The following is a 19851-nucleotide window of genomic DNA, read 5'->3' as shown; positions in this document are numbered from 1 at the left end:
ATGTAATTTACTTTCCCAAGTAATTTGCTTCCAATATTACAGGTTGTAGACTAATATAAGGTAGTAGGTTTTAGATTGGAAAAAAAAAGAAATGCTTATAGTACACGAGTTATAAAACACTGCTTAACTTACTATTAAAAACTAATGTTAGCTTCCTGATTTTCATTTAGTACATCACTTTATTCTACTAAACTACATTCAATATCTGTATTTGTTTCTTTACTATAGGTGACAACTATAGGCGAAACTTAACTTTTATGCTCCATTTTAACTGTATTTCTAATGAAGATTTGCACATTCTAATAGAATGCATTAAAAAAGAAACAAGCTTAAGCGCGTTTCATAAATTAACCAAAATATTCTGATTGTTACATCAGGAAGTTTCCTTTCTACATGCACACAAGTAAATTTTAAATAAATAAATAAATAAATAAATAAATAAAAAAATGGTGACGTACCGAAAACATAAAAAACGGAAGGCCATCCACCAAGGAAATCGGAAGCACTCAAAATTCCAGAAACAGAAAGCGCAACAACGGTACCAAGAGGACTCCCACTATAGATGAGAGTAGCAATTCTACTTCTTTCCAGTTTTGGCACCCATCGACCTATTAGTGCATTCATGGCTGGAAAAGTCACACCCTATATATAAAATACAATAAAGAGATATATATAAAATCATTTCCTATATATAAAATACAATAAAGATAATTTATTTCCTAAACAGTATTGATTAATTGATTATATTATCTCCTAAGTTTAATTAAAGTAGAATTATTTTAAAAGTGTGCATCCATACTGGTAAGTTATATTTTGAAAGATTTTTGAAGTAATTTGAAAGCAAAATGTTAATAATGTTTTAACGGGGACTGGAGTTAAATCATCACGAAGAATAATATTACAATTGTAAAAGTAAAAATTAAAACATGTAATTATTGTCATTGATCGGAAATTAGTTGACTTTTCAAGGGGAACAAACCAACTCCCGTTCAATGATCAATAATTGATAAAAATACGTCAATATGAAAGTGTTTCGTCTTTACTCGAGTTATAAGTTAAAGCCAAACCGGCAATTCTAGTCAGGCCAAATATTTCCGCGAATAGTTGTTACTCAAAGAACTTATTCTCATGAAGCATTTTAGTCAATTCAATTTGGAGTAAAGATCAATTACTGTAGAGAAATCCTGTAAAACTCGAGTAATCGTCCCCGATATACATCTTTATGTATTTGAGTACTGTATTATTTGTAGAAATTAAACATTGGAAATTGTCATTATGAAATCGTAATCAAAGTAAAGTTGAAATAAACATAGAAGATTATAAAAAAGATAAATAATGCAAACTTTGTAAAAACAAATCAAAGAGAACATAAAAATAATATAAAAATAATATAAAAATAAAATAGAAAATAATATAAATAAGATCAGTGAATGTACATGAAGATATAAAGGCCAGAAAGGTATTAAGTAACTTACATTCTTTCTAGTGGGGGAGTTGGCAATGTGTTCTCTTCGTGTCTGACTCAGAAGTGTAGGGTGTCCGAAAATTCTTAGCGGCAGTAGGGGCTTTGAATTATATCAGTCGGTAAGACTTGGGTGAAGAAATTTATTTGTATTCGCACTAAATGGATTTAAGTAAATACAATAAAGAGATATATATAAAATCATTTCCTATATATAAAATACAACAGATGATAGGTGATATATAACTGATTGTTGAAATAAAAATATATTCTTTAAAAAGGTAGAATGTAAGTTAATGAGACCTCGGAATAACCTGATAACTGGTATGTGTGAAACGTTACGAAAAGGGAAGAATATATTTCAGATTTTCCTTTTCGTTAGATGAATATGTTTCACTAGGTTTCTTTCATCATCTTATATATATGCGGCTTAGTGTTTGTCGCCGATAGTTTATTGGTTGCTTGCGTAACTGTAAATTGTTTTATTCCCCGTGCAGTGCAGCGCGTGACGACTATTATGAGAAAGCTAAGCCGGAAAAATTAAAAATACAAGAGCACGTGCATTTAACATTTAATAAATAAATTTAACATCTATATATAATAGAATTCGGAAATATGCAACCGGCAAAAACCGGAAACGATGAAAAAACAAATAAAATGAAATAAATAAATATCTTTATTATATGCGGTTTCAGTGTCTGTTTGTCGCCGATAGTTTCTTGGTTGCTTTCATAACTGTATTAGCCGATGGGGTGAAGTTGCCACGGCACAGGGTTGCCGTTTCAATTGAGATGTAGACAATTTCCTGTAAAACTTGCCTTTGCTATGACCATCCATAAGTCTCAGGGCCAAACGCTTAAGCGTGTTGGCATTTTTTTACCTGAGCCTGCATTTTGACACGTTCAGCTTTATATTGCCCGTTCAAGAGTTCGTGAAAGAACGGACGTAAAATTAAAAATAATTGATGGTCCTCTGCAAGGCAAGCTTAAAAATGATGGAAAGATCTACACAAGAGATTATGTGTACAAAGAGATCTTTGACATGTGAATTAACATTTTATTATTTAAATCCCCTTTATTTATTGAGCTAGCGGTGGGCTCTTAAGAAATGTACCGCCAATGGTTTCCTTCATTGCACTTTATGCAATTAAGCAAGTAGAAGGGTGAAACCTCGTGTGGCAGTAAGCAAAGAGGCGTCCTCGCCAGCTGCTGTGGGTAATTCAGTTTGAATAAGCAGACACCTTTGCACAAATCATTTTAATTACAATTTATAATACCTAGAACAACGGTCATTTCGTATGATCGCCGGGCTTTCTAGTGTAATATAATGGTCTACGTTAAAAATTCAAGAGAGAGAGACTATCACATGATCCACTTAAGACAAAACAATGCAATTTTGAAAATTATTATTGAATATTTTAAAATTAATACGTCAAGAATAAAATAGCTTTAAAATAATTACTGAACTTTTCATTCTGAATTCTTGTTAGTTTTTACTCTTTAGAAAGCTATCTAATATGCATAAATAAAGTTTATTTTTACAGTTTATGTGATACGTTTATCAACAGTAAACCTTACAGTGTATTTTGTTGCGAAGATTTAATTAAAAATAATTTTTTAATTTTTTAAAATTTTTCACAAAAAGTTATTTTTTATGGATGGCTTTAATTATACTACTAACTACTTATAATAAATGGATTTCAATGGTACGTAGATACCCAAACTTGATTCGAGTAAGTGCCAGTGCCGCATATAATAAATTTCGAATGCTTCAGAATTGGAAAAAAAATGAAGGAATATATTGCATACATATTCTTACGGCAACTACAATATTTATCATTGTTAAGTTTTACGTAGTTATGCCACGCTTAGTTTCTGAGCTCATAATTGGAATTAATTCAATTTACTTACAATAAAGGCGACAGTGACTGTCAACATTTTTTACGATTACCTTTCATCTTCTCAATTACTTTTCCCAAAATGTAACAGTTTATCCTTATATAATATATAGGGTATGATTTTACATATATCTCTTTATTGTATTTTATATACAGGGTGTGACTTTTCCAGCCATGAATGCACTAAAATTCTTTAATTTTATCTTTAGGGTGAAATGTCCTTAAGGAAGTTAGTTATGGATCAAAATCTGACAAAGTCTGAATTTATTTGCAACATATATTTCTGAATTCTTCGGTAAAAGTTGTAAGTGAATACTTTTAGTTAAACAGGGTCATTATTTGGCTAATTGTATAAAGCGACTAACATTTTATCAATTGTTAGATTAAGCACGCTTTAGGATCGTTTTTATTACTTTGTTATAAAATAAATTATGATGAAAAGACTCAAATCATTATGGATTTACTAATTCAGAATGACAAAAATCAACGTTATCAACGTTCAAACAACAAAAATCAACGTTATATTTTCAAAATTTTCACAGGACTAGTTTCGATGGTTTTACCGAACCACCATCCTCAGCTGCAAAACCGCAAATGAACCAAGATAGGAAATAGTGATTAGATAAATCTATTAGATAATAGTCTTCATTATGGATTTGTGAGAAAATACATTAGGGGAACACGCCTTCAGTATTAAATTAGAAGATGATATGGCGGAAATAGTCAAAAAGCAAAATTATATTTGAGCACATATATGTATGTGATAAAGTATCTCTAGTAGTATAACTCAGCTCAATCCTAGAATACGCTGCACAAATCAAGACGTTGTTTACTCGTCTTAGGCTTAGACAAGACTTTTTATGACGTAATATTGACGGCCTCTTTCTAGAAACAAGTTATGCTATAGTTTCATATTTGAAGAAAATTTAATTTTATTTTAGCTGAATTGAAATGTTAAATTTATAATGTTACTGCGTGATTACAAATCTACTTTATTGTGTGTTGTGTGCTATTGTTAACATTTAACACAACGAGTTAGCTCTCAGAAATTCATTATAAAGGTGTACCAAACGACTGAAAATATTGAATAAAATTTATAACCGCAACTTCTTATTTCTCATTTTTTTCGTTTTGATATGTTGATAATGCTTTCCGACTGACGATAAATATAAATAGTTTGACGACCTTTAAGTCGAGTCGCGAAAATCGTAAACGTGCATTCGATAATAACTTTGCGTTATTAAAATGATAATGCAAAAATTACTTATCGAATGCAATTACAATAGCAAACACTATGTGTAAAAATAATTACATAGTGTTTGCTATTGTAAGTGCACTTGATTTTATATTTTCTACTTGAAATATTCCATGTTATTATAAATTTGTGGTTTTTACTTTCGTATCTTATTTTCGTTATTCTGAGAAATTAGATATTTGCCAGTTATTGATGTATGGAATACTGATATGCGCAAAGACAGTACAATATCATTTAGGAATGTAAGAAAAGGTGAAATGAAAGCTATGTATGATGATCATTTGCTGTAAAAAATTATTTTCTTTTTTCATTAATACATTCATTTCTTAAATCTTTTTATATTATAAGGACTATTACCTACTTAATAATATATAAGGAACTTTGCACAGCAATAAAATCATTTGTGAAAGCAGTAGGATTAAAGGGTTCTACGATATATATTTAAATTTAAAAAAAATGTTTTTACAAAGCTTAAAAGTCTTTGAAAATATTCAGTATGAATATCTGAAGTACAAATATTGAGACTTATTATTTATCGTTTTAATGAATTGTAGGACGAATTATTTTACTAAATTAAAATTAATTAAAATTGAAATTGAAATTAAAATTCCTCACTAACCCGTAAAATAAATTCGCAAACTCAGTATCCTTAACAAAAGGAACTATAAATGTGTTTAACATAACTCAAAGCATATAAGAGATTTTAAGCCTGAAGGAATTAGAATAACTCGTTACTTTCTTAGTCAGTTTTCCGTACGATATATAATACATATAATTCAAAATTTATTTCAGAATAACTATTTTATGATAGACAATCTGTATATCATGATTCAGCAGCTACAACGAGGTTTAACTTTGGAATACTCAGTTTACAAAATTAATTTTGTGGATGTTAAAACAGATTTTGTGTATTAAATGTAAGTTGGATTATATGGGCTTATACATTTCAATAAGCCATTTTATTATCGAAGGAAAATTTCTCAAGAAATCGATAATGTTTGAAATTTTCTCATACAACGTAATAAAGTGTTGATTTCAACAAATAACAGATTTTTCTCACCTCTCCTAATCCTTCTATGATTCGAGTGACCACTAGAGCCCAGACGCTCAACCGGGCGGCAACAGGTGTCAATAACGTGAAAACTGCAGTGATGAGAACTCCAACCCCGAACAACCACTTTGCACCATACTTTTCCGCTATAATACCACCTGGTATCTGGGTTGCAACATATCCATAGAAGAAAGATCCTAAGATTAAACCTTGAGTATTAGAATCCCAGTCAAATTCACCCTGCAGTTGAAAGAAGAAAGTAAGAAAATATAAATAAAAAAATTAAAAAAAAATTTGCAAAATTTTTATTTGATATAGTAATATGTATAACTGCGACAAATCTAAATTCACTGTGGAAGACTTAAGCCATACTTAAGCGAAGAAGACATACTTATTTCTTTCATTGAAGACCATCCAAATTTTATTAAAGGATAAGCACTTATAAAATCCATGTTTCGAATGAGATTTTGAAACAACAGCTTTTGCCAAGTGCTCGATTAGCCAACAACTTAGTTTCATCTTTTTTGGCTTTATACTTTTAGTATAATACTGTGATCTGAAGGCGAATACCATTATGAACAATATATGTAAAGAGCTGTTACTCTTTTAGAATACTTCCAAGTTCCTAGATTTCAACCTTGTTAGATTTCATAGCAAAATGTCCGTCTTAAATAAGACTGGAATTTGCGTTATAAAGGTTTATAGTTTATGTGTAATAATAACATCATATTTCATACTAACAATGTGACGATTTTCTCTCAGCAAAATTCTCAAGAATATATAAATTGAATTTAAACCCTGCTATGCAGACTGTAATGCTTTTTTTGTCTACAAATGAAGGGCATTTTTTAGTAATTGCATAATAAAAGACAGAGATTTTGTCATTTACAACTATGACATAATTAAGAAGGTTGTAGAAACATTAGGTATTTTTTGAAAGTAGGCAAGATCAAAAATGAGCAAACGCCTTTGCCGGGAATCGAACCACAGACCTCTGGAATACCGGCTCAGCGTGCAGAACCACTACACTACGAAGGCACACTAGGAAGGCGGGAGAAATACCTTATACACTCCCCCTCTTAAAAGGCGACTGGGATTTTTAAGGGACCCAAACGCAAACTCCTGGGTGAGGAGAATCATTATTTAAAACCTTTTTAGTTCAGGCGCCATTGTAGAGACATTAGGTATTTTTTTAAAGCAGGCAAGATGAAAAATGAGCAAAAGTCTTCGCCGGGAGTTGAACCACGTACCTCTTGAATACCGGCCCAGCGTGCAGAGCCACTACACCAAGAAGGCACGCTAGGAAGGTGGGAGAAATACCTTATAAGGTGTTACATTTATTAAGAAATATCAGGCTTTTAATGGAAGAATATTTTTTATTTAAGGTATGGGTATTAAGATAGTATTTAGAAATTCAACAATGTAAAATAAGAATAAAAAGAAGAAAAAATTAACATTATTTTTGAAAATAATGTTAACTATATATAGAGATAGATAGATTGAAATGTAATATTGCAATTTTGGCGGAAGAAAAAAAAAATTCACTTTTAGTCATGACTGAAAAAAACTGCTCCGTAGATGAACGGGAACTGCGGCGTAGTGGAATGGCCTGGCTGAAATTTTGGGAGAAGCGCGACACAGCTTGATAGTTAAAGATAATTTTTTTTAGATGACGAATTTCTTAGCCCATATCTTCATAGTTGGTAGAAAACTAGGGGTGCTAAACGGGCCCCACAGTTTTAGAAATGCCATTACTTCTTAAATCATGAAGAATAGCTAGCAGAGGCTAAACGACACGTTGTCAGCAGTATGCGCAGGTTACAGAATTAATTTCCATATATAACGCGTTTTCAAATTTAAAAGAAATTAATTTAAATCTAATTTAAAGTATAATTTGAAGTTACGTTATTTTACATATACCAAAATATTCAATTTTCATTTGCACTTATTATCACGCTAAGTAGTGAAATAATATAGTTGGAAAAGGTATAACTTAATTAAAAATTTTCTACTGATACAATTTTCTAGCATTTAAAAATTACTCTTCTTTATCACACATCATTTATTTTTCGTTTTTATCCTAGATGATTTCTGCTTAGAGAGAAAAATTAGATTTTACATAAAATACACTTCGAAGAAAACTTTTAATGTTGCATTATGATTTTTTTTTCAATAAATAAAAAAGTGAAAAAGATAGCTTTTGAAAATATGAATATGAGCCGAAATGGAAGAAAAAAGACTTATATAAAGGTATCGACGGAAAAACTACGCTTTGTTACATACACTCTTAGACGAAAAAAAGAAAAGAAAAAAAAAAAAAAAAAAATAGACGACGCACTACTACGCACCGATAAGATATAAAGTAAATTGGACACAAGTTGATATGCATAAAGTTTCGACGGAAAATGCCAAATTTTACAGTTTGTCTGCCAATGAATGAACGGTTGTCGCTACAGCGCATCTGATCTGCGCAACTGGCTTGATATTTAAGAGGAGAAATTACGATTTCAGGTCATAAATTCTTCATGAATTTCATTCCGTGTACTCTGGTAGACAGTAACTATGCCTCGCATACAGCCGCGCGAACGATATGCGCAGATATCAGAATTTGAGAGAGGTCGTGTAGTGGGCCCAAAGAAGCCGGTTGTCTTATCGGCGAATAGCTCGGCATTTGAGCAGGAGCGATGCCACTATTAGACGATGTTGGCAGGAATGGGTGAACCATGGCCGCACACAGCGTCAAGAAGGAAGCGGAAGCGGTAGTCGTAGAGAAACGACAGAATGTGAAGACCGAGCAATCGTCAGAGCGGCACTCACAGCCCCAGATGCATCATTATCATCGATTGTACGTGCAGCTAGTGCTTCAGTGACCACAAGGACCATTCATAGATGGCTCACAGAAATGGAGCTGTGGTCACGGCGCCCCTTGCGCCGACTACCATTGACCTCTGTACAATGTCAAGCCAGTTTACAGTGGTGTCGGGCTCATTCGCGTTGGAATGTCACTGACTGGAGTAGAATAGTCTTCAGTGACGAGTCCCGCTTTGAAATGAGCCCCGATGACCAGCGAAGGCGAGTCTGAAGACGACAGCGGTGTGATATCAACCTGACTGTCTTCCGCAGACAGGCCGACAACCAAAAGTGATGGTCTGGGGTGCCATTTCATTTCATAGTAGGACCCCTTTGGTTGTCATCCGTCGCAACCTTACAGCACAGCGGTACGTCGACAGAGTTCTAAGGCCCGTTGTGTTGCCCTTCATGTCACGCCACCCTGGGCTTACATTTAAGCAAGATAATGCCACATTGCACATTTTTCTACTGCTTGCCTTAGTGCTTGCCGAACATTACCTTGGCCAGCAAGGTGGCCAGATCTCTCTCCTATTGAGCACGTTTGGAGCGGCCCTCCAACCAGCTCGGGATGTTGACGATCTAACGCGCCAGTTGGACAGAGTTTGGCACGATAGCCCTCAGGAGGACATCTGCAACCTCTATCAATCAATGCCAAGCCGAATAACTGCTTGCATAAGGGCCAGAGGTAAACAAACGCGTTACTGACTTTTTCAGTTTGAGAAGCTCTATCACTTCAATAAATCATCCAATTTTTCTCAAACTGTAATCATTTGTTTTTCTGTATATGTACACCACTTCTACCGATTTTCGTCTCATTGGGATAACTCTTTCCTGGTGCATCGTTTATTTATTTATTTATTTATTTATTTTTTGTCTAAGAGTGTAATATACTAGTCTTTATCCTGTGTTAAACGGTTATAAGATTAAAATCCTTAAGAATGGAAATCAACAATATGGAAGCTTTCGAAATCTTGCTACAACTAGAAAGCCCCCGACTCTATAACGAATCAAATAAGTTAACGAGCGAAACTCGTTGCAATATGAACCGCATGAGAACTATGAATAGCATGGAAAATTTAAAAGTAGAGGATAAATCCAATCTTTTTAATAATGTTTAAACAGATCATGATGCACATTTGGAGATTTGGCGATAAGATTAAAGGAAATTAAATGAATAAAGATTAAAGAAAATTAAATGAATAAAGATTAAAAGAAGATGGATAAGTTATTTTATTTTACAACATAACTCAAACTTTGCGTGGCAATAAGCAGTAAAGGTAACAAAATAAACCAACTCATAAAATTAATCAAAAACATCATTGTACACAATAAAAATACTGTTAAACATTGTTAAACATTAATAATAATGATGCTTAAAACGTAATAATAAATTGAGCAAAATTTAATGTTAAAGAATGCACTTCCACTTGATGTAAAAAAAATAAGTATTGAAAAAAAAAAAAAAAAAAAAAAAAAAAAAGCAAAAATTTCACAGATGCCCTAATATTACAATATTTTGCTTTGAACTCTCTATTTATGCTATCTGTTTTGTTTCATCTTAACAACAGTAAAATATTTAACTATTTGACTTTACAAATTATTGTTAAAAAAAAGCTGACTAAAATGTTTTTTAAGAGTATTACCTTCCGGGGGAGATCTTGTGCAGAAGTATTCGTATAACTGAACGGTTTCACCAACTCCCTACAAGCAATAACCGTTCCTTCGCTCTCGAGTTCCGATGGAAGATGAGGCTTTCGGACCATGGCGACCAACGCCACACTAAGGTTAACGCGCATTGCGTATACATTGAATATTCCGATGAATCCCAACAGTGCTAGAGCATATCGGGCAGGAAAACCTTAAACAGAAAGGAAATGATTTAGACGCTAAAATTTGTAATGTTTTCGGAAGTAAAGAATTGGAAGTGTCACAAATAAATTGTGTTTCGGCTGATTAGTCTATATTTGCGAATCATAAACTATGGTATAAAACAATCAGGAGCTAAGTAAATCTAAATTCGAAGAGAATTTTCACTAAGGGTTATTACAAAAGATATAATTTTTTCTTTCGAATATTTGTAACTGTGCAAGGTCACACCTGAAAGGTAGACAAGAAACTGTTAATAACTTATTACATTAAATTATTTGTCGATCGGACTAAAACAAGCGTTAATTATGAGCATAAAAATGTAGAATCTGTTGTAATCTGCAGCATTAAAATTTAGTGTTGGAACCAAAGATGTCCCCCAGCTTATAAAAATCTTCGGAAGTAAGACTCTACTAAGTATTTCAGATATGAAGCTATAAATCGTCTTCGCAAACCATCCCCACAGGAAGAATCCATGTTATGTGAGTGTATGCTCCGTGTAGGCCGTTTAAACAGCACACTGTGAGATAGAAACGTCTCGGAAATGAATAGTGAGTACAGAATGTGGCAGGATATTACTTTATGAGTTCTCTTTTTGATGAAGAACTATCTCTTTCAAAATATTAATTGATATGTATATGTACTTTACCGGTTTAATTCTGAATAATTTACAATGCAAATGAATGATTTCAGTTTTAAGGCACTTTTGTTACTATGTCTTTTATTCACTATATGACTGGAATTATGACTATTTGAATTTTCCAAATAATTGCAAATTACTTACATTGACTTTTAACTTCAAAATTCTTACATAAGCTATTGCTAATTTACGTAAGAATGCTGCAGTAGTCTACTGGTAAATGCTGAGTGACCAAACAGTGACTCAAGATCAATATGTTGACAAACACTTCTCTAGATATCTCATTAAACACAACATAAACTGAAGAATACAGCTATGCGTCTGTATTAAGCATATTTCACGCGTTACATAGGGCAGCAATAATACTGAGAACAGAAAAAGGGAAAGATCTGTGGGGCAGTCTCGATTTAAGCTATGAAAATTCGCGAAACGTTTTAAAGCTGTGATTTGAAAGTTTACATCAATATTTCAAACACAGTATACATGAAAAACGAAATAACAGCGCAAACTGCGAGTATGTAGATAAATAAAAATTATATTATAAACAAATAAAATTCGGAAAGCTATTTTACATCGTTATTTTAAATCAAGGAAAGTATTTTTATACAGGATGGTTATAATTAAATTTACCCTATTCTGACTTATGCAGAGCCCGTTCTAGAGAGAGCGGGAAAACTCGTTTTGCCTATTCGTCAGTGTGGCATACCAGATGGGAGGGTAGTGCAGAACTGAACACATTCTTCAATGGATATCAAGGAGATGCAAGTTTGGATGAATAGTGATTTGAGTAAACTGTCACCTAAACCTAACTTTGAACAGAAATATCAGTTAGTGCACATTGCTCATTGCTCCATGCTTTACCTTAACGCCTGTATGTTTTTTAATATTCGTTAAATATATATATTTCGAGACATATAAGTTGAATAGGAGACCAAAGGATATAAAATGATTAGTTAAATTTTAAAAAAAAACTTTAAAAATTATTTGATTAGATAAATTTTAGCCAATTATACTGAAACAAGTTTTCAAACATACTTAAAGAAACAAATCTCGGGGAAAATTAGAATGCATGCACACTTCCCGAACCACAACAGCAATAACCAGTTGAGAATTATTAATTGAAAAGAATTTGATAGTTTTGTAATGATAAAATCAAAATATTTTCGCATTAAGAAGGCACTTACATTGACAATCCCACATTTAGAGGGCAAAGCACAAAACTTGGCTAATCTCAAACTTCTCTTCAGTGGTTCTTCTTTAGAAGTGAGGAGGTTTTGTTTCTTTATATCATTTATACACGTAACATATTAACATAATCACAAATAATGAGAAAAAGAGATGAAGCTGATTCACACAAGCATAAATTCGTTGGATGTTGAGTCATGAAACCTATTATACAATTGAAAAACGCCATATCAGTATTAGAAACATTCTCTAGAAGAAAGCAATTAAGAGCAGCTACGTTACTGTTGTTAGAGCGTTATTTCAATTTACGCTTGATAACGTTACCCCGAGAGTAAAGCAGGGACAGGGACAGGGAAAAGTGGACGGAGCACCAGAACTTCGTCAGTGACTTTTACAGGTGTTGCTTCGCCGCACTACTGTACCCCGCTGGGCTTTTAGTTGGCCCGCATCGGATGCTAGCCTACCAAGACATTTACATAGTAATTTTACATTAATATTAGACTTACGTATTGAATATACAATTACAAAGACATAGTATACAATTATTGCAAAGAAATTAACCTATTAACAAAAGTTGGATTATGGCAGATTGAAATAACATAATTACTTCGAACATACATACAAACTTTCATTGTACATTGTACTTCATACAAACAATATATTTACATTAGTATATCTAGTTACATCGAATTAAAATAAACATCATTTTAAGGAGCTAATTGAAGGATTTTTGCAGTAATTCTTTGCTTTTTTTTTTTTTTTTTTTTTTTTTTTTTCAGTATGGGGCACACAAGAATTAAATTGTAATATGATACGCTGCGGCGCTCATTGTTAAGATACGGTATGGTTCCTCGAATAAAAATGAATAGAAGAAATTTCGAAGATTTATCAGAATTATCGAAGAAAGTACAAAGAGTGGTTACATATTTCTAGAATGATTCTGATAGAAAAAATCTAAAAGTCCCAAAAGAATAATTTAACAACAGCTTATTATTCTTAATCTAAATTGCCATTTACTCTAGTTAAATATTGTGTACTTTAAATTTGTGTACTTTATTTAAAATAATATATTAATAAATATTAAAAATAATAATAAAAATTAAATATTGTGTACTTTATTTAAAAATGAAACTTACAAACAAACTTTTAATCAAAGCCTATGTTTTCTCTCTTAGTGATAAATATCTTTATTTTGTAATAACATTTCTATATTCAAAGTAAACACTATTATACATAATAAATGGAAAAAACGCTGTCAGACAGCTCTTTATTAGCTCTTTGAAAACATTGCAAAGCAAGGTCTCTGGTTTCGAAAGAAATTCTTCGTATCCAAGAACACCTACTTGCAGCATAATTACAGTCACTTTGAGTTCTAATCAACGACTTCATATAACGACTTCATATACATCTCGTTGGTTCTAATAGTAATCAATCCTATCAGTGGCTGAGTGGTAAGACAGCTGATCACTCGTAGTTCAAATCCTAGCAGACTGGCTGCAAACGAAATTCTTTAGAGTTTTATACGTTTATATCATAAATAAAGACCGGTTTGCCTTAGAGAAACCTCCACGAATATCATAGATTTTATGACAATCAATTAAACAAAATAATAAAACATTAACAGGAAATTTGAAAGATTTCAGATTTTAATGGTCGCCCAAAGGGGTTTTTAAAGCTTTTTTACACTCTCGCTGAGCTCGTAGTCTACCAGTCTGCTGTTACACTCACTCCTAGCATATTTTTTTGTCTTTTTAGTTTTATTACTAAGCCTAATTTTCTTCTCACTTACGCCATATACAATTCAACAGCCAAATTACAAAAAATTTAAAAGCATCTTAGTAGTATACGTTTAGCATTCAATGCAGCATTAAGAGTTGGCACATATTTTTCTGTTTTTTTTTTTTTTTTTTTTTTCAATCTTTTCTCAGTTCATCTTACCAATGTTCAGTGTTATTACTAAAATGGCTTTACAAAATTTTTGTCTTTTTATTATTAACGTTTGTGTGTTTGAAGCAGAAAACAATTAGTGTACGTTACTTTTCGTTTCTTACTTTTCGTACGTTAATTACTTCTCTAGTAATAATCATTATGACACGTTAAATTAGTAATCTTTGTTATAATATAGAATATAATTTTGAATGTTACTTTTTAAATGAGTTAAAATTATTGCAAAAATTAATATAGATATTACATTTTGTGCTTAGACCAATTTACAATGGAAATTTTTTGCTGGATCAATTACCACCCTGGCAGACGAAATCTCACTACGCCACAAAAGTGTTACATATATACATGTCGTCTACATATTAAAAGAGTAATTATCTGCATATGAAAGACGTGAAGTTCATATTATACGATGTGGAAACAAACTCTGGTTGAATTTCATGAAAAAGAAGTGGGAGGTGAATGCTAGCAGTTGCTTGTGTTACAGTAATATCTCTAGCGCAACATTTTCATCCATTCAGATGAAGAAGTCTATTCGATTGTGGTAAATTTCTATACTGCCAGAGCATAGCCTTTTATGAACGAGGTACATATTGCAACTTACAGTACACTGCCTAAGTATGAGACTCAACTAACTATACATCTCTTTCGACACTTCGCGTTCCTTCTGACAACCTGTTGCTTAGCCTCTGCTAACTATTCTTCCCTTTGTAAGATGTAATTGTCTATCTAAAATTATGTTTACCACCAATTAAGAGAATATGTGGTAAGAACTTCGTAATCCAAAATAAATGATGTTTAACTGCCAAGCTGGGAGTGCTTCTTCCAAAATTCCATCCGGTCATCCACTACACCGCAATTTCCAGTCATCTAAGCAGCAGATTTCTCGGCCATGATTAAGAAGTGAATTGATGCCTTCTCTAATCAAGCAATCATATATAATAAGGTATCTACAGTAAAATTAATTATTCATTATATATATATATATATATATAATTATAGACCAAAAGTGATACATTTAGAACTAAATCCACATAATTATAGACCAAAAGTAAGACATTTAGAACTAAACCTACAAAGACCTGAAAGAAATTAAATTCAAAAGCAATGAAGTAAAGAATTCACTATCAATATGTAAATAGTCAACTAATAGTCATCAAAACAGAAGAATTATAGATATGGGAAATACAAAAATATATAGAGAGAGGAATGCAATCAAAATCTGATTCAATGTTATCAAGAGGAGGTAGATCAGGTTTAATTGAACTTCTCCTCCCTTGGAAAAACACTGCGTTTCTATTCATCGAATATTAAGTTCGAGGTCATTGGGAAAAGGGAATCCTAAATATCCCATCTGAGGAAAGATATATACATACATATATATAGATACAGATATAAGTTTGGTACTGCCGATTGCAATAAAAATGCCAGGTGTAGAACTATATGTTAGAGTAGTCCCATATTCAAAATTTCAACGTTCAAACGTAGATCTATTGCTAATCGTTTTTTAATTATGAGAGATACATATATAACTAGAGACGTCACAAAAAATTCCTTTTTAAGCCATTTTAAATCCATTTTACAATACGTTTTGGAAAAACGAATCCATTATTTTATTCGTACGTACAGCCTTCAAGCAAAACAATCGCCCAAAAAGATTCGGGAAAGGTGAAAATGGATACTTCCTTTGAAATACGATAAAAGAAACTTTTTGAGATTATAATACTTCCTTTACTTAGTACAAGGAAGTAAAATGAAAAACCTTATTTTTTCAAGACCTACCTGTAAAATGATTTTACTAGATTTTTAGAGCGAGACTTGGAATAAAGATTCCTCATGAGTAAAATCTATTTCAGAAGGACACCAAATCCGCGAACTCAAAATAATAAGCACGTTACATCATTGAAGAGGCTCGTCATCGTCGAACAGGTTGCTCTTAGGTGTTTAGTAATTGCTTGGCAATTGCGCATTTACATAATCTGGACATTAATTCTATGAGTGTTACATCATATGTGTGAAGCTAATCTAGATATTGTGCCCCTCCCGCCCTAAAAAATTTCTATTTATGGTATTACTCTTCGAATAAGATGAAAAATATTCTTCTCCCCCTTGGAAAAGAAATCTACGAGCTGATTCTGCGGAAAAACGGTTCAAGAACAATTCCCAACCTCTAAAAGGACTACATTTTTCTTCGTTTAGTTTCGCCAGATTAAAATATTTTGTTTTTATTAATTTTTTCCAGTAAGATTAACGTATCACAGTAAACATAAATATACACAAAAGCGATAACGCTATCAGTATATAAACGAAAGTGTGCCAGATAAAATTGAAGGAGAAAAAAAAGCTTACCTCTGTTCTCTGTGTAGGTGTACATTTATACTTAAGATTATACTGCACAATGATTGCCGCATGATAATCTAAAAATATTTTATTTTATTCTATAGTCACATTTCACTGTGGAATTCCAACGCATGCATATTTTCGTTTAGGATTGAATTAATAAACACATTTAGAATAATGGAAATAATACACAAAGTGTATCTCTTTATTTGAAATAATTCTAACTTCATTCGTTTTTATAATTTTTGTCAAAACCTAAAATTTTTTACTTATCCCAGTTATCCCATCATAAAATTTGTTACTTATAAGAGTTTATTTGTAATAATTCTCAAAGTGAGTGCAAGTTTTGATATTATCCCGTAAGCTTCTTTAAACTAATTATATACCTGCTACTGCTATGTGTAATATCCTTCATAGAAGACTATAGAGTAAATAGGATACTGATGTTTTGGGGTCATCGAAATCAAATTTTTTAATTTCATTCAGCACACTTCACCTTTCTACAGCCTCTCTGGGGGGCGAGGAGTCGATGAAATTTTAAAGGAAGTCAGTGATGATCAAGGGGTCGAAAGCGGAATATGCCCGGGAAACTGACCGGTATAATAAAACTCCCATTGGTTACAAAAAATAATAATATAAAATTGATAATTAATTTTTTATACGTAATGGAGTAAAAAAAGAAATCATATAAAACTAAATATAAAAAAATTACAAAGGCTATTCAATTTTTTTTAAATCATCAATAGGTTTTTAAACAGATAAATATTTTTACTCAGAAAATGAATATAAAAATGTAAAACGCAGGAACACAAGCACAGTAAAAAAAAAAACGAAGAACTCAAAACTTTCTCAGAAGTTATACTGCTATACACAGGGAATTTGCAAAATTAAAAAAGATTGTAACGTTCTCCTCCAAGATATCGAAATTTTCAATATTTCAGCATGGCTCATAGAACCACTGAACATTTGAATTTTATCTAAGAAGAATTGACAGTATTAAAGTAGGATATTGGATTACAAGTCATATTCAAGGTGCCACGCGTGTACGTACTAAATTAGATCCTACAATGAACCTGGCGAATTCTCTCACAGGCGTGAATAAATTACCAGCACAGAAGAAGGGTGAACAATAACCCTTTATTAATTCAAACTAATTTAACAGAAAGGCAAGGACTTCGTAAGTTACAAAAACACTGTTCACTTGCTGGGGGAACTAAAACGTAGAATATAATACAAGTCAAATCTGAAATAAATAGTGCAAGAGCGTACTTAATTTTATGCCTAAGAAGTGGGCTCTACAGGAATCTAACCGGCGTGAGATCTGATAAGGCCAAGAGGCTTACTAGCGCAACCGCGAAGTAACAACGAAACGTGCGCTTGAACAGCGAAACACGCTCTGAATAAACTGAGATATTCACACGTTTAAATTGCACTTCACTTAACTTTAAATTTACATCCTGGCGAGAGAATGTTTTGACAATTTCACTCACGCGTGTGTCGAATTTGCGCAGTACTTATGGGGGCCCCACAACATTTTTGTAAATATTATGGGATCCTGGAGGTCGCGAAAAAATCTCAGTGATAAAAACGGGTCGCCACTGAAAAAAGTTCAAGAAACTCCATTCTAGGGAAACTCCATTCTACTCATTTTGAGGATTTAGATTTGATTTGCTGGCGGCCTGTTCATATGCGCCACGTCTCCAAATATGTCGATCTGGATTGTGCTTGCTAGGGCGATTTTCTGCAAAATATGTATTGAAGTTAGATTTTAATAAATAAGTTTGTCTTTATTTGCAATTTAATCATAAAAATAAAAACAAAAACAAACCATTTTGCAATACGTTTTATTGCTTTAAATATTCGTAACTCTATGCTTTAGAATATATTTTGTTTTATAGAGGTTTCTCGCCTTTTTGTTTCAATATTGATCAATCTCGTCATCGTAAAAATGTCAGCAGGAGTAGTGTCTGCTTGTCGTATTTACAAAAACATTATTTAGGTGATATTTAGATCACTTGCATGAGAAATCCTATTCAATTATTCGTGCAACAGATATCATATTCTTGCCAAAATTCCTGATGACACATAAATGCAGAGTATTACATTTTACTTGTAATTGTTAATCGAATGCCTTAGATCAGTGGTCTCAAATGATGATTCTGCCTTATAGCTTCATTGTCAAATGGATGAAAAGTGGGAATTAAGTTCAGTTGTATACCTATATTAGATATGAATATTTATGCTATGATGTTATATTGTATGAAAAATTTATTTATATTTACTCCGTTAGTTTAATCAGTATGGGCAAAGCAAGTAAGAGCTAGTGCCTCGAAGGGAAGGAGACCTTGGACAACTCTCTAAGGGATTTTCTAGGTAGTATTCTATGGAATTTTATTCTTGCTCATTGTGGTGAAGTAGGAAGTACGTCCGACTAGCATCGAAAAGTCCGAAATTCGAATCTCGGAGAATGTATCGCCGATTTTTCACGTTTCGCGGCTCTAGAAAATCAAAATATCTCTACAGCGATCCCCAATATGTAACGGGCGATAATTCCTTACCACCTGGATTTCGTAACTGACTCCTTTCCTTCCCAGTCATCTTTTAAATGGAGAAGGATGTAAGAAAGTTTTTCCTTCCTCATCGCTTCCTTTTATTTGGAAATACACCCGGTTAGTATCGGAAGGTGTAGAGCTCCAATCCCAGCCAAGGCATCGCTGATTTTTAGTGTTTCCTGCTCCGGTAAATTCCCATTTACTTTTACAGCATTCCTATGACTTATATTTAAACGCAAGAGTTGGATTTCGACATTTTATCCAGACTAATTGTTAGTTGCTTGTATAGATCATCTGCAAAATCTAGAAATTTTCAGCACAAATAATAATGGTAGTTCTATTGTCTGTGATAGCAGCTGGGTAAAAGGCAAAGGAACCAGCCTGTCTTTCTAACGTTTTTAGAGAGAAAGGAGAACAATCGAAATCGCTCAACTATTTTAAGAGACGACAGGTGCTTACTTTTGCATTTCTCATGTCATCATCTGCAGTAAGTCGTACTCACACAAGGACGCGATAGAGTTAAAGATCTATACCTAATTCCATCGATAAAAACGAAAACATCTGCTGGAAAATCTGACGAATGTGTGCATCCTAATAGCGGTGTAAAAGTGACAGATGTAAAGAAATAAATCTCTTCAACCGTTCTGAATTTAGAAGGATTGTAAATGTAGAAATCTGAAACCGATCGTAGATTCAAAGCGTTAAGAATATTGCGAGAAAGATGGCAGATTTAGGAAACAGTCGTTTAAGAATGAACAGTAACAAAACTATCACAAGCTCCTTTCAAATAAGCAATATCTACTCCCCGT

General features: G+C 32.6%; 1 protein-coding gene across 5 annotated transcripts in view; it reads right to left on the bottom strand.

The window, feature by feature from the left end:
• LOC118185771 (putative inorganic phosphate cotransporter) overlaps positions 1–19851 on the bottom strand; it is a 90883-nt gene that overhangs the window by 30278 nt on the left and 40754 nt on the right. For 3 of the 5 annotated variants that reach the window (XM_035355680.2, XM_035355679.2, XM_035355677.2), the window contains exons 2-4: positions 10159–10373; positions 5675–5905; positions 459–642 (exon numbers count right to left, since the gene is read on the bottom strand). In XM_035355680.2, coding sequence (XP_035211571.1) covers positions 459–642; positions 5675–5905; positions 10159–10311 — 568 coding nt within the window. In that variant the 5' untranslated portion in view covers positions 10312–10373. Of the gene's footprint in view, positions 1–458; positions 643–5674; positions 5906–10158; positions 10374–12205; positions 12237–19048; positions 19183–19851 lie in introns of those variants that run through there. The other 2 variants (XM_035355678.2, XM_085822082.1) reach the window with 2 other exon arrangements.

Source organism: Stegodyphus dumicola, chromosome 8 (assembly GCF_044657685.1).
Source record: "Stegodyphus dumicola isolate Sdum_Otavi_A_Nest chromosome 8, ASM4465768v1".
Classification (NCBI taxonomy): Eukaryota; Metazoa; Arthropoda; class Arachnida; order Araneae; family Eresidae; genus Stegodyphus; species Stegodyphus dumicola.
The sequence above is the reverse complement of the archived record's forward strand: the minus strand, read 5'-3'. Positions and strand labels throughout refer to the sequence as shown.